Genomic DNA, 14,082 nt, shown 5'->3' on the forward strand with positions numbered 1-14,082 from the left:
CCGAGGCCGGATGTTTCGGTATCGAAACCTTTTCGGCTGCTCTTTTCGGTTCAGACGAAACCTTCTTTACTTTCGGCGTAGTGGTCTCTCGGTGCCGACCCATTTCGGTGCCGCTATCTCTGTGCCGAACCTGCTCGGAGCCATTATCTCGGGCCCGAGATTGCTGTGTGGCGGTATCTCGACGGAGTCGGATGACTTCACCACCAGCGTGCCCTTTTTTGGTGCCGATGATCGGTCACCTATTTTTCGCGTTAAGCCATGGCCTGTTGGCGGTGGCGTCCCCTGGGCTTTAGTTGTTTTTTTGTGAGTTTTCTGTTTCGACGTCTTACTCACGGTTTTCGGCGTTTCTTCAGTATCGATCTCATCCGAGTCCGATTCCTGGATGGAGAATGTTTCTTCCTCCTCCTCGAAACGCTCCTGTCCTGTCGGCGCCGACGCCATTTGCAGTCTCCTTGCTCTTCGGTCTCTTAGGGGGTCATTCTGACCCTGACGGGCGGCGGAGGCCACCCGCCAGAGTTCCCCCCTCCGAAATACCGCTCTGCGGTCGAAAGACCGCGGAGGGTATTCTAAGTTTTTCCCTGGGCTGGCGGGCGGTCGCCAAAAGACCGCCCGCCAGCCCAGGGAAAAACTCCCTTCCCACGAGGATGCCGGCTCGTAATCGAGCCGGCGGAGTGGGAGGGTGCGACGGGTGCTGTTGCACCCGTCGCATATTTCACTGTCTGCCAAGCAGACAGTGAAATACTTGTAGGGGCCCTCTTACGGGGGCCCCTGCAGTGCCCATGCCAGTGGCATGGGCACTGCAGGGGCCCCCAGGGGCCCCGCGACCCCCCCTACCGCCATCCGGTTCCCGGCGGGCGGACCGCCGGGAACTGGATGGCGGTAGGGGGGGTCGGCCTTGGAGGATTCAAAAGGGCGGCGGTACACTGGCGGGAGACCGCCAGTGTTGCCGGTCCGACCGCGGCTTTACCGCCGCGGTCGGAATGCCCTGCGGGGCACCGCCGGCCTGTCGGCGGTGCTCCCGCCGACCCTGGCCCCAGCGGTCTAAGACCGCCGGGGTCAGAATGACCCCCTTAGTGTCTTCCTGGACCGAAACGCTCGACATGCTTCACAAGTATCTTCCTTGTGTTCCGGCGACAAACACAAGTTACAGACCAGATGCTGATCTGTATATGGATACTTGTTATGGCATTTTGGGCAGAAGCGGAATGGGGTCCGTTCCATCAGCCTTGAAGAGACACGTGGCCGGGCCGACCGGGCCCCGACGGGGGATCGAAAAAAAAACCCAAAGGGCCACCAGAGCTCTTCAAAAGTCGGTGTCGATCTGTTATAACTAACCCGATACCGAACGCAAACAATACCAACGATTTTTCCGAGATTCTAACTAGCTTTCCGACCCGAAACACGGAGCGAAAAGGAACACGTCCGAACCCGATGGCAGGAAAAAAAACAATCTAAGATGGAGTCGACGCCCATGCGCAATGGAGCCGAAATGGGAGGAGTCCCTCGGTCTCGTGACTCGAAAAGACTTCTTCGAAGAGGAACAACTTGTAACACTCCGAGCCCAACACCAGATGGCGGGATGTGCACAGCATGTGTATCTGCAGCTACACATGCCATCGAACATATATATATATATATATATATATATATATATATATATATATATATATGTATATATTCTGTGTATATATTCTGTGTATTTTTTTTTTTTTACTAAATGTTTTAGAAACCATGAGGCTGGCGAAACACCTAAAGCTTTCTCTAGAGTAGACCTAAAAATAAAATGCAGGCAAGAAGTGTCATTGTACAGCTTGTACTGTACACATAATAGCTACACCTGCAGTTGAGTGCAAGAATTAAATGTTAACAGATCAAAGACCAAGCAATTAGCTGGAATAGACTGAAAATAAGCCATTGTATTTGAAATGTTTCTTAACTTTAAGTCTAAAACGGAGGTGGGCAGCATGAAAAACTTGAAATGGTAATCTCAATACACCATTTCATGATATTGCAACAGTGAAAGCACGTCTACATTTGTAATCATCTTCAAACAACTTAACCACCGTCTCTGTGTACAACATTATTACTAATATCACTTCAAATCGTTCCTAAACGTCAGCTTGTAGGAGATTGGTGAGCACACACCACACAGAGCAGCATATTGTACTACTGCAGTTTATTAAAAATATATCTGTAAACACAAGTGACATACATCACAACCGAGTATTCAACACAAACATGGTTATTGTATTGAAACAAACAGGGACTGACCAAGTGCCATTTAATTTTTTTTAACCTATTACAGCTGAAAGACATTGCCATAGTGATCTTCTTAAAGCAAGAACTGAAGTCTTGCACTGGCAGAGAAGCTGTAAGGCACTGGTTCATATGTTGTTACACAAAGGAAAGTACAAAAGGCATTAAAATACCCGTATTCATTTCATATGAACACAAATACAGTACAGAGCATCGGATGACAGTCAGATACATCTTGCAGGCTCTTCCAAAACATGCTCAAACCTCGGATTCAAGTTCGAATGGCTTGTGCTGAAAACAGCTGAAATGTAGTCTTTAAAGGGAAGGATAGGAACTGATGTGCACCGATGTTAGACTTTCTTATTTAATAAGAAGGAATGTTTGTAGAAAATCAAAATATATTTTATATGTGTAGCTCTCCTTTTCCTTAACCAGTAAAAATGGGTCTGCTGCAAAAGATGTGTATGCAAATTTGTGAGCTTTCGGAGCCCAGTGCTTGGCTGCTGAGGTCATGAAACTTCAAGACCATTTTCTCCTCTTTCTATATTTTGCTCTCAAAACGGTCACATCCTGCACAGCTTGAGCGGGAAATTTTCTGTTATAAGGTGGTCATCTTGTAGTCCAACCACTACATTAACTTCAAACTCTGGAAGACAAAAAAACATTGTAATCTGCATGGACAGCAGCGTCTGTCAACAGCTAAAATAGTTGTAGGTGTTCATTTCAGTATCGCGATTTGCTGTTAACTGTGTAGAAATAACTGAAAACATATAATCGTGTAATAATTAAGTTGTAATTGAAATTAGTATTTTCAAAAGCATAAAGCAATAAAATGTAGGCTTTTGCAAGAACTACACAGAAGAGAGAAATTATAGGTGCGTGCATAATGCCGGATTATGACAGAACCTCTACCTCAACATCTCCAGGACCACGGGATTGTATCTGCAAAATCTATAATCCAAAAAATAAATCCAAAAAGATTCAAAATCTCACTCTTGCACTCCTAAAAAAAAAAACAAGGTTCCACACCACAACGTACAAGCGTTTGCATTCTAAAATGAGTTTCTTTTGTATATTTTAGAAATGATAATACAATAATCACTGGGTTTTTTTCTCTTCTAAAACATGTTTGGGAGAAAGCCTATAATATATTTTTTTTTATTGCACCGTACAGTTAAACATACTGCACTTCTCACAATATTGGGATTTATTCTTTGATATTAATCCACCTTGGCACAGAACAGTAATCCATAGGCCACATCCATTGGTGGAATGCACCCTCTCTGCTCCCTAATGGCAGGCTATGTCTCTATTGGCTACTAAGATGCCCATTGCAACCAAGAATATAGGGCTTCAAGGCCCCCTATCTTCCACAACCTTAAGTATTGCCATTTTTAGGTTTAGTACAATTGGATGTCCCACAATCTGTGTCAAAGTGTTGTGTATCCAGGACTATTAGCTTTCTATAATTGGACAGGCTCATATTGGGTGAAGCAAAGTGCCTTATTCACTTTTGGATTTGAGGATACTTTGTGCCGTTTTTCATTCTATTTAGGCCGGTGCAGTTATAGTAGACTCGGTGGAAATATTTGAATTGTACAAGTCAGAGTTGTGCAGAGTTTGCAAGGACACTGGGGGCATCCTAGCTGCGTGACAATCAGCATCTTCAACAAGACCCCATCTAGTTCCCATCTCAGACATAAGCCATTCAGTCAGTGGGCCTGGAATACTATTGACTAGGTATCTGTAGATCTGGGAGATACCCTTTGTGCCCAACTGAACCACAGTCAGTTTGGGTTTGAGGAGACTTGAACCTGGGCGGTGAATCAAATGAGAACTGATCTACTGAAAGTGCATGGCATTGTTGTAGATACCGAATTAATTATTTTTTGACAAGCACAAATTCTAATACCAGTTTCTCCAACACTTTGATATGGCCACTGTCCCACACATCTCCAAGTTTGGATATGGTAATGATATCCCAGTAGTTTAGGGTTGAGAGGTTTCGGAGTCATGTGCCATGCTAGAGTGGATTTTCAAAAGTTGTGACACCCTCCCAACTCATCCATTTTAATGCTTGGCGCCAACACAACATATAAGTCCTCAAGGCGGGTTCAAATCTTGTCTAATCGGGCCATATAGCAGTCGGACATCTGCCAGTTTCTGACCCTATTCTCATGAGGATAAGACACACTTACTAAGAGGATATGTGGGACAGTCCCCTGCTTATACAAAGTTCTGAATTGAGGACTCTTCATGCCAAATGGAGCTTGGGGTGATATAAGGGAAAGTGAACATCACATGTAGCAGTCGAGGGAGGGAAATCATTTTACACAGGGCTCATTTTCATCAAGTGTGACTTGCCTCGATGTCCTGCCTCACTTGTTGGAAAAGTGGTGCACACGGAGATCCAAATGGTCTGCCTATATCTCGCTATACAAACTACTAAGCATTTAAAGTGGTCAGATGCAGTGGTCAGATGCTCATTTAAGTGTCAAACAGGCAAGAGTTGCCTCATGGTGGCACCAGACTGTCACATACATAGATTTACCCCAACTACCCTGAAGACCAGAAGCATCACCATAGATCTGCAACGTGTGCGATAACCTGGGGATTGGGTTCACCGCTTCTTTGGTGCATATGAGAATTTTGTCTGCAGATAGGGATATTCGATCTTCATAATTCCTCTTCCATCTAAATCTATTAAATTGGGCAATCCATCTAATCCATTCATCTAGTGGCTCGATTACTTGGGCGAAGAGGAGTGAGTGAACAAGGCAGTGCTGTCTAGTGCCATAGATAATATTAAAGGGAGGGAGCAGCTACCAGTTTACGCTCACCTGTGCCCACCGTGATATGTATAACACCTGTGTATTTCTACTAAACAGCAGGCCAGTTGTTTATGCGGTCAATTACTGAGAATGTGAAAGATCAGTGAAAAAAGCTGAAGGCCTTCTCAAAATTTATCAGAACTAGGCCCTGGTTTCCTCCTGTTCCTCCACTTGTGCCAACACGTTTCTGAAGACTAGTATAGAGGGTGTCTATCTTCATTATTAAGTTTTTGTATAATTTAATCTCTAATAGGATGAGCCACCAGAGCTAACAGGTGTTCTTACGCTGCATAGAACGTTTTCTAGTACGAGGCAAATTCCTTTGTAATTTTTACGGGATCTTCGACCATCTGTCGCTCCTGGTTAAAAAATAAAGGATACCATTCTCAATTCAACATCTTTACCAGTATACACGTTTTTCAGACTTATCGTCAATTCTGTATATTTTATATGGTGTTGCTGTCCAGGCTATTTCCTAGTAATTTCTTTTGTTTGGTCAATTTTGTTAATTCTAGCTGACAAGAAATATCTTGATTAAATTATTCAATTTATCTCCTTTTAAGTATCTCGATTCTGGATCCAAGTGGTAAGGCGTCTGTCTCCTTATTCCTGCTCTATCCCGTCCAACAGGACATTGGCATTCTCCATACAACCGATTTAAAGGCCTCCAAAAGTGTCATCACCAATAAAACTGAGTAACTGTAAGCAGTTTTTCTAACTTAGAAATTCCAAAAATTTCCCCTAGGGGAGCCACCATGCGTTTAAGCACCATATTGCCCTCGGTCCACGCAATACAGATTTCCACTGAGAAGTGGTGTAGGTAGGATACGTGTGTTGGTTATACTTGCTAGATCAGCTTCTAGGTGGAAGAGTAATCAGACCTGGAAAAGGAGTTTCGGTAGGCTGAATAAGTGTATTCCCTTCCTCCAGGATGGCGGACTCTCCATAGTTCCAGAGATTGTGACCAATTACCACTTTGCTAGAAAAGATGATCTAAGTAGTGTGCCCCTTCTGAGAACCTAAGACAGGGTTCATAACAGCATTTATATCACCACCAATTTTTGTCATACCAGAGCGAGCAGCAGGTAGCAAGTCCAATTTGTAGTTTGTCATCAATGAGCGTCGGTGGAGGGTACACGCAGCCCAGCATCCATTTTCTTCCTCAGAGTTGCCTCGTCACCATCACGTACCTCCTGAGGGCGTTATTGTAGATTTTGTTTATTGTCAGAATGAAGGATTTGCAAAGGTGAATGCAACTCCCCAATATGCTAGTAAATCCCAAGTGGTGCACTCAATTATATCCTTCAGAGGCCAAGAAGTTACAGTTTGTTCCTGGTAGGTCTGTTTCCTGAAGAAATAGAGCTTCAGAGAATATTTCTTTATATAATAACCCCACTGCAGCTGTGAAAACTTGCGAGGTGATCCATAGTGATTAACTGAGGTGAGCTGAGCTGGGCCTGTTGTCACCGTCGAGATGGTTTGTGCTGGCGAAGTCGTCGATTATAAGCTGTGAAGCACGGTCTAGCATCAAGAAGCATCACCTTTGGTCAGTGCTGTGAGGCCCGCTAAACTGCAGCTGCGAAGCGCGGTCCTCCATTGAGACGCACTGATGCAGAGGAGCCGGTTATGTCCCTGTAGATCAGAACAGGAAGCCAGCTAACTAGCCCTTGGAGACACTCTGGTGGTCCTGGGTTCAAATTGTGATTCAGTCCTTTATCCTCAGGCAGCAGAGCAGTCCCTTTTGTAGTAGAGCAGCTCTTCTGACTCTTTCACAGGTCCAGAAGTGATCTCAAGAGTTGGGTCTGAGGGTTCAATACTTATCCCTGGTGCCAGCTTTGACGTGGGAGAAGCTTCTGGAGTTTCCACGCTACAGAGGTGTCTGGAATTTACTGCCTCCTTTTTTCAGATCCTAGTCTGTCTGGAGGCACTATAGGCCAGTGTGAAGCCCTTTGTGTGTGAGCTGAGTCACTACAACTGAAGTGCAAGTGTGGTAGGGACAGCTTGCCGCCTTTTAAGTCAGAGATAACCCATTCTGCCAACTCTAAGACCCTCCTTTGTGATACTGTCAAGGAGGATACATAAAGGCCAACTGCCAACTACACCTAGTCATGTGAATCAAGAACAGACTGCAGGCTCCAAATGGTTAGGCCAAGAAAATGGCAACTTTCTAAAAGTGGCATTTTCGGAATTATGACTTAAAATCCAACTACCATTAAGACGGTTTTAAATTACAATTCATCAGACACCAAACATGACTTTCCAACTTGCTCCCAATCAAAGCTGATCACTTATTAAATGTAATAACGTTACCCAATGTTATCCTATGGGAGAGGTGGGCATCACAATAGTGAAAAACAATAGCTGATAGAGACTTCTAGTTGCAGAGGCCTCCTGTTAGAATTTCCCCCAGGTGTCAGACTGGATCCAGAGATTTTTCTTCGAGCAGTACCCATGCGCACTGTCAGGTGGCGTCGGTCGACTCCGCGTGCATTATTGGTGTCGTGGTTGCCATGATGACATGGTATATAGGAGCCACCCTGGCGCGCTGACATCAGTTTTTTTCTTTCCATGCCAGCCTAAGTGCAGATCCGGAGAGAGCTTTTTTTTCCCCACAAACTCTGACCGTTTTGTCGATATTTTGACTTTTTGGTGTGTCGAAGGATGTTACGGAAGCCTAGTTTTAAGTTGTGTGACTCCTGTCACCGAATGATATTGGTGACGGATCTGCACCACGTGTGCTTGTGGTGTCTGGAGCGCAACCACAACCCAAAGTCATGCTCCGAGTGCAGGTCCCTAAAACTCATGGCGGCCCGGTGCTTGACTCTGCATCGCTCCCGGTCTCGTTCGAAAGGAAGGTCATGAGAATGCTTGCGGAGTCACCACCACTCTTCGTCGTCCCACTCTAAATCCTTGGGACACTGTGGTCACAAGAAAAAGAAGTCGAAGAAGGCCAAACGTTCCTAGATTACGCCCCATCACACAGCTGATGCTATGCAGGGAGAGAATTGACACTCTAGGCCTCTGTCTGCAGAGCCTACTTGTGGGTTGAATCAGTGCCTCTCTGAGTTTCTAGGAGCCGGAGCCACCCCTGCACAGCTGAGAGAATTTTACGAGGCCATGCATCGCATCTCATCTTTGGGTAGACCGACCTCCCCCATGGTGCCTTTGGGCCCTGTGGGGTCAGGTGGGGGTACCTCAGGTTCCATACCAGTGGCTTCAGCCCCGGTCATTGAGAACCTGTCTGGATCCATTTTTGGATCCGTGACGATGCTGGTTGTGCCAATGTGACCTTCCCCGGCACCGGTAAAGAAGTCAACACTCTCGACGTCGGTTGGACCCATAATCAATGTTGACCCAATCCTTTTCTCTGACGAACTGGAGTCAGAATGGCAAAGCTCAACGCCAGATCCGTCTTCGATGGGGTCTACTCACCCAAGGCTGGATCCTGACCCTCTTTACTATGAGTATGGATATGGGGAAGGTTTGGAGAGGTCGCTGGACCCTATAGAATACCAGCTAGAAAGTCCTCATTTGGACTTTACACAGGATTTGGATGAGGCTAGTGGTCTGGCTACTTCTCAAGACGCTGGCTTGCTTTCTCCCCCTACCATGGCTACGGAGGAGGGAGCATCATATTCAATGGTGGTCAGTAGGGGGAATGAGGTCATCGGCCTCGAGCTTCCTTCTGTGGCTGTCAGGACTAACCTCCTGAATGAGGTACTTCAGCCTGGAGCTTCCACCTCAGACCCCGTTACCTTTCAATAAAGCTCTCATGAAGGTCCAGTTGGGTAAATGGTCCAGGCCCAACACCGGGGCTCCTGTGAATAGGACAATGGCCCGCCAACATCAGCTTGGGCCAACAACCCTAAATTCCTCTCCCAACACCCTGCACCTGAGAGCCTGGTCATCCAGGCTTCTTCCTCATCTGGTGCATTCCCATCCGCCCCTCCGGATCAGGAATCAAAAAGACTGGATCAGCTTGAAAAGAAGATGTTTTCTTCCTCTAGTATGGCATTGTAGTCCGTGAACGGCGCATGCCTCTTGGGCCGCTACACCCATTCCTTATGGGATACAGTCGCGTAAGTGCTGCTGCAGGTCCCAGAGGAGGTTCGAGCCATCATCTCCCAAGCCGTTGCTGATGGGGGAGGGATGGGGCAGAGTTCATAATACGTTGTGGGCTGGACAAGACCGACTCTCTGGGCAGATCGGTTGCATTGACAGTGGCCTTGGGGCACCACGCCTGGTTAAAGGCATTAGGCTTCTCGGGGGATGTCCAACAGTCTCTCATGTACATGCACTTCGATGGCACCAGTCTCTTAGCAGACAAAGCAAACTCGGCGCTCAAGCATTTCACGGAATCCTGGGCTATGTCTCGATCTCTTGGCCTCGCAGCAGCCCCTCTCCCAGCGCAGTCCACTGTTCGCCCCTTTCGTGCTCCCGCAAGGCGCTCCCTGCTGCATTCTTTCCCTGCCAGCCACTGAGCCACGGATGCTGCACAGCCTTTGTGTGGTTGCGGAATCCTACAGGCTAGTGGATCAGGAAGCCCGATTTCTGACCAGTCCACCCCGCCGCCTCTGCCGCCTCCAACCCTTTCTTGTCAGTCAGAACATCCCAGACAATTTTATGGCAGGATCCACCATCACCTGCCCTACTGGGAATCGATCACGACGGACAGGTGGGTTTTGCAAATAGTCCAAAGGGGCTATCCCCTCCCCTTCAAGACTACGCCTCCACCCATGCCACCATCATACGACTGTTAGTGGAGGATAATGTGGCACTTCTCTGCAAGGAAGTCGCAGCTCTCTTGACCAAGGGAGCCACAGAGAGGGTCTCTGTGTCAGAAGTAGGTTGTGGTTATTATTCCCGCTACTTTCTGGTGCCCAAGAACGACAAGTGCCTTCACCCTATCCTAAACCTCCAGGCCCTCAATCTCTTCCTCAGGAAGGAGAAGTTCAAAATGCTCACCCTGTCTATGGTCCTGTCTGCCTTGGACCCTGGAGACTGGATGGTAGCTTTAGGAAGCTGGCCTGGAGTGTGGTGGACACCCATGGTGTTTTCTCCTTATAACAGGTCCAGGCTATTCCTATTAGTTAGGGAAACAATGTCTAGGAAGCCAGTGCTCTCTAGTGGTAGCTATGGTGAGCAGCCAAGACAGAGGAGTTCAGTGGAACCCAACGGTGGATTCCAGAAGAAAAGGACCTGCAAAAGAAGGGGGCAGACCCTTTACACCCCACAATTGGCATACTGGTGTACCCCGTAAGTCCCTAGTATATGGTACTTAGGTATCCATGGCATTGGTACACTAGAGGTCCCCCATGGGTTGCAGCAAGTATTATGCCACCCATGGGAGCCCGTGCAAACTGTCTGCAGGCCTGCCATAGCACCCTGTGTAAAAAGGTGCATGCGCCCTTCAATGCTGGTCACTGCACCAGATCACTGTGAGTCACCCCTATGGTAGGCCCCCCCTAGCCCAGGGGGCAGGGTGCAGGTACTGGTGTGTGTGAGAGCACCCCTTCATGAGCAGAGGTGCCCCTACAAACTCCAGTTCCAATACACCGGACTTCGTAAGTGAGGGGAAGCCATTTTACCTGTGTATTGGACATGGGTCGTTCTACTACCTATGGTCTAGCTACATAATGGTAACTCAGGATCAAGGCATGTTTGGTATCAAACATGTCGGAATCATACCCCAATACTAATGCCAGTATTGGGTGGCATGATTCCATGCACTCTGGGGGGTTCCTTAGAGGACCCGCCAGTATTGCTCTTACCAGTCTTTCAGGGTTTGCAGCCAACCCGCGCTGCTGCAGCCCCCCAGACATGGTTTCTGACCAGCTTAGGCAGAACAGAGGATTTCCTGTGGGAAAGGGGGCAACAGCCTCTGCCTTGGAAATAGGTCTTACAAGGCTGGGGAGGGATAGCCTCCCCAAGCCACTGGTTTGCTTAGAAGGGCACATCTGGTACCCTCCTTGCATAAACCGGTTTGCACCAGTCCAGGCATCCCCTGTCCCTGCTCTGCCACTAAACTGAACAAAGGAAAGGGGAGTGACCACGCCTCTGTCCATGACCACACCAGGGGTGGTGCCCAGAGCTTCTCCAGGTGGCCACTTGGTTCTTCCATCTTGAAAACAAGATGTGCAGAGGCCCCTGGGAGCATCTGGTTGGTCAGGACAGGTGACTGACGTCAGTGACCCCTCCCCCCCCCCCCCCCTTCTGATAGGTGGTCACCGTGCAAAGAGATCAAACCCTCTTTTAGGGCTATTTAGGGACTCCCTTGTGGGTGGGTCCCCACAGTCGGCGTGCAAGACTCCACCAGGACTCCTCTCTGCATTGACCTCTTAAGCTCCTGGCCACCGGAACCGCAACTGGACACATCAGGAACAGACAAGACTGCAACTCCCAAGACGACCTCGCCTTGCAAAACTGTTTCCCCAGATCCTTCCAGCAAATGCAACATTTCCAAGGCTGTGCATCCTCTGGGGTCAGCAAGACTTCAGCTGCACCAAGAAGCAAGAAGGAATCTCCCTTGGAGTGAAGGAGTCACTCCCCTGCATCTGCAGGCAACCAAGGCAACGAAGTCCGGCTGCGTGGATCTGCTCTCCTCTGGAACTGCGTGGATCCTGAAACACAGGTGGTGGGTCTGAGTAGTCCCCTCGGTCCTCTCTGCCTTCTGTCCAACTTAGGAGATGGTGGTCCCTTGCCTCTCCTTGCAGGGCAGTACCCCTGTGCACCACAACTCTTGCAGCAACAAAGGCTTGTTAACTCCTGCTCCAAGGGATCTTCAGGCTCCAAGAAGCCCTGGTCCCCGGCACTTCATTCTTGCAAGGACAGTCTCTCTTCTGCTGCTCCAGTGATGTGGGACTCCTCTCCAGGTATGCTGACTGGGCATCACTGTGACTTACTGTACCTGCTGCCAGTGGGTTGCCTGTGGGGGCTGCGACTGCTTCTACTGGCCCTCCTGACTGCTGAAGGTCAGCCCGGACTCCCCTCCAAGGGTTGAGTCCCCTGGACCTTGCTGGGCCTCTTCAGCCTTGCAAATCTTTTTTCTCCAACTTGCATTTGCTAAGGCTTGTTGGTGGTCCTCCTGACATGTTTGGGTTCCTCTGGTCTGGTCCTGTTCTAGCAAAGTTCCTTTTCTAAGTCCTCTTATTAGTCTTTGCGAAGACCAGGTACTTACCTTTGTTCTCTTGGTCGCTGGGGGTCACTTAGGTACTCATCTCTTGGGGTCCAGGTTCTCCCAGCTCCCCTCTAACTACGCCATATCCTTAGGTGTGGGGACCTCACTTCACATTCCACTATTTACGTATATAGTTTGGTCCTCCCCTAGGGCCCTAGCTATTGTCTACAATTTATTGCCAATGCTTGTTGTTTCTTATGCTAATTCCTAACTATTACTGTGTATATAGAGTGTGTACTTACCTCCAGTTGGGGGACTGCCTATAAGTAACTTAGTTCAGTGTTACTACAATAAACTGCCTTTATTTTTGCAACACTGTGGTTCCTTTCAGGTGTGATAATTTGCTGTGTGACTTCTGTGGTATTGCAAGTGCTTTACACTCCTAGATAAGTCTTGACTGCTCATCCACAGCTACCTCTAGAGAGCTCTGACTTCCTAGACACTGCCTTCATTCACTAATAGGGGTCGCCTGGAACTGGTATAAGGTGCCAACGCCATAGGTGTCCATCACACACTAGGCCAGCTTCCTGCAACCAAGGCAACCACGACGCCAATGACTGATCGTGGAGGCGGCAGATGCCACCTAACTGTACACAAGGGTACTGCTCAAAGAAAAATCTCCAGATCCAGTCTGACGCCTGGGGGAAATTCTAAGGTAAGAAATCTGCAACTAGAATATGTCTCTACCAGATAAATCGTTAACGAAGGTAAGTAACTCGTTCTTTAGGAGTTTTTCCCACTACCAGGATATGTAAAACCTAAAAGTACATGTCCAATTTTCTACATAGACTGCACCTTTACTTATGGGTTGTTTATGGCCTACCTTAAGCGTGACATATGTATTACAACAGGAGGTTTTAGTCCTGGCAAAAAGTTTATTTTTCCAGGCTGAAATGGCAGTGTATACTGCACACACAGGCTGCAATGGCAGGACTAAGACATGTTTAAAAGGCTACTTAAGTGGTTGGCAAAATGAGTGCTGCAGGCCCACCAGTAGCATTTCATATTCATATCCCGGGTACATGTAGTAACAATTTACTAAGGACATTAAATTAAATGTGCCAACTTGGTGTAAACTAATTTCTCCATGTTTACGGGAGAGAGCACAAGCACTTTGGGGTTGACAACTGAGAGGGCTAACACTAACTAAACTAACCCTATCCCCTTTTCTGACTCCCCCACAACACCATACTTTCTAAGTTGAAGTATCTGTATGCAAATAATAGCAATAACCATTAAGTGGCTGAAATGCTTGGAACGTATCAGGCGTATTAGTACAAGTTAACATTGCCAGAGCAACAAATTTGAAGTTTATAATACTGCATTGCCCCACAGTCTGTTGAAGTCTATTAGTATTCTGGCTGTCTTTGGTGGTGTCACACATGTCATGTGAATTGAACTGCACCGATTTGTCCCACGGCTGATGCAAACTTCAGAACTACCCTGCTCATTCATCTATTCAAATTCGCTCATTTGCATTTGGAACATCGTCATTGTAGGAAAGTGCCCTTTTGGCATGGTCATCCCCTCCCCCACACACACTTTTTGCCTGGTATTGATGCTAACATGACTGAGTGTGTGATGGGATCTTGCTAACCAGGCCCCAGCACTGGTGTTCTTTCTCTAAACTGTACCATTGTTTCCACAATTGGCACACCCCTGGCACACAGCTAAGTCCCTTGTAAAAGGTACCAGTGGTAGCAAGGGCTCTGTGACCATGGAGGGTCCCTAAGGGCTACAGCATGTATTGTGCCACCCTAAGGGACCCCTCACCAAACACATGCACACCGCCATTGCAGGTTGTGTGTTGGTGTGGAG

At 47.6% G+C, this 14,082-nt stretch overlaps 1 protein-coding gene across 1 annotated transcript in view; it reads right to left on the reverse strand.

The window, feature by feature from the left end:
* Positions 1 to 2,159: 2,159 nt before the first annotated feature.
* The window catches only part of VPS26C (VPS26 endosomal protein sorting factor C), a 164,282-nt gene continuing 152,359 nt past the window's right edge, over positions 2,160 to 14,082 (reverse strand). Inside the window, exon 8 of the mRNA XM_069202548.1 lies at positions 2,160 to 2,902. Coding sequence (XP_069058649.1) covers positions 2,820 to 2,902 — 83 coding nt within the window. The 3' untranslated portion in view covers positions 2,160 to 2,819. The remainder of the gene's footprint in view (positions 2,903 to 14,082) is intronic.

Source organism: Pleurodeles waltl, chromosome 8 (genome assembly GCF_031143425.1).
Source record: "Pleurodeles waltl isolate 20211129_DDA chromosome 8, aPleWal1.hap1.20221129, whole genome shotgun sequence".
NCBI classification, from domain to species: Eukaryota; Metazoa; Chordata; class Amphibia; order Caudata; family Salamandridae; genus Pleurodeles; species Pleurodeles waltl.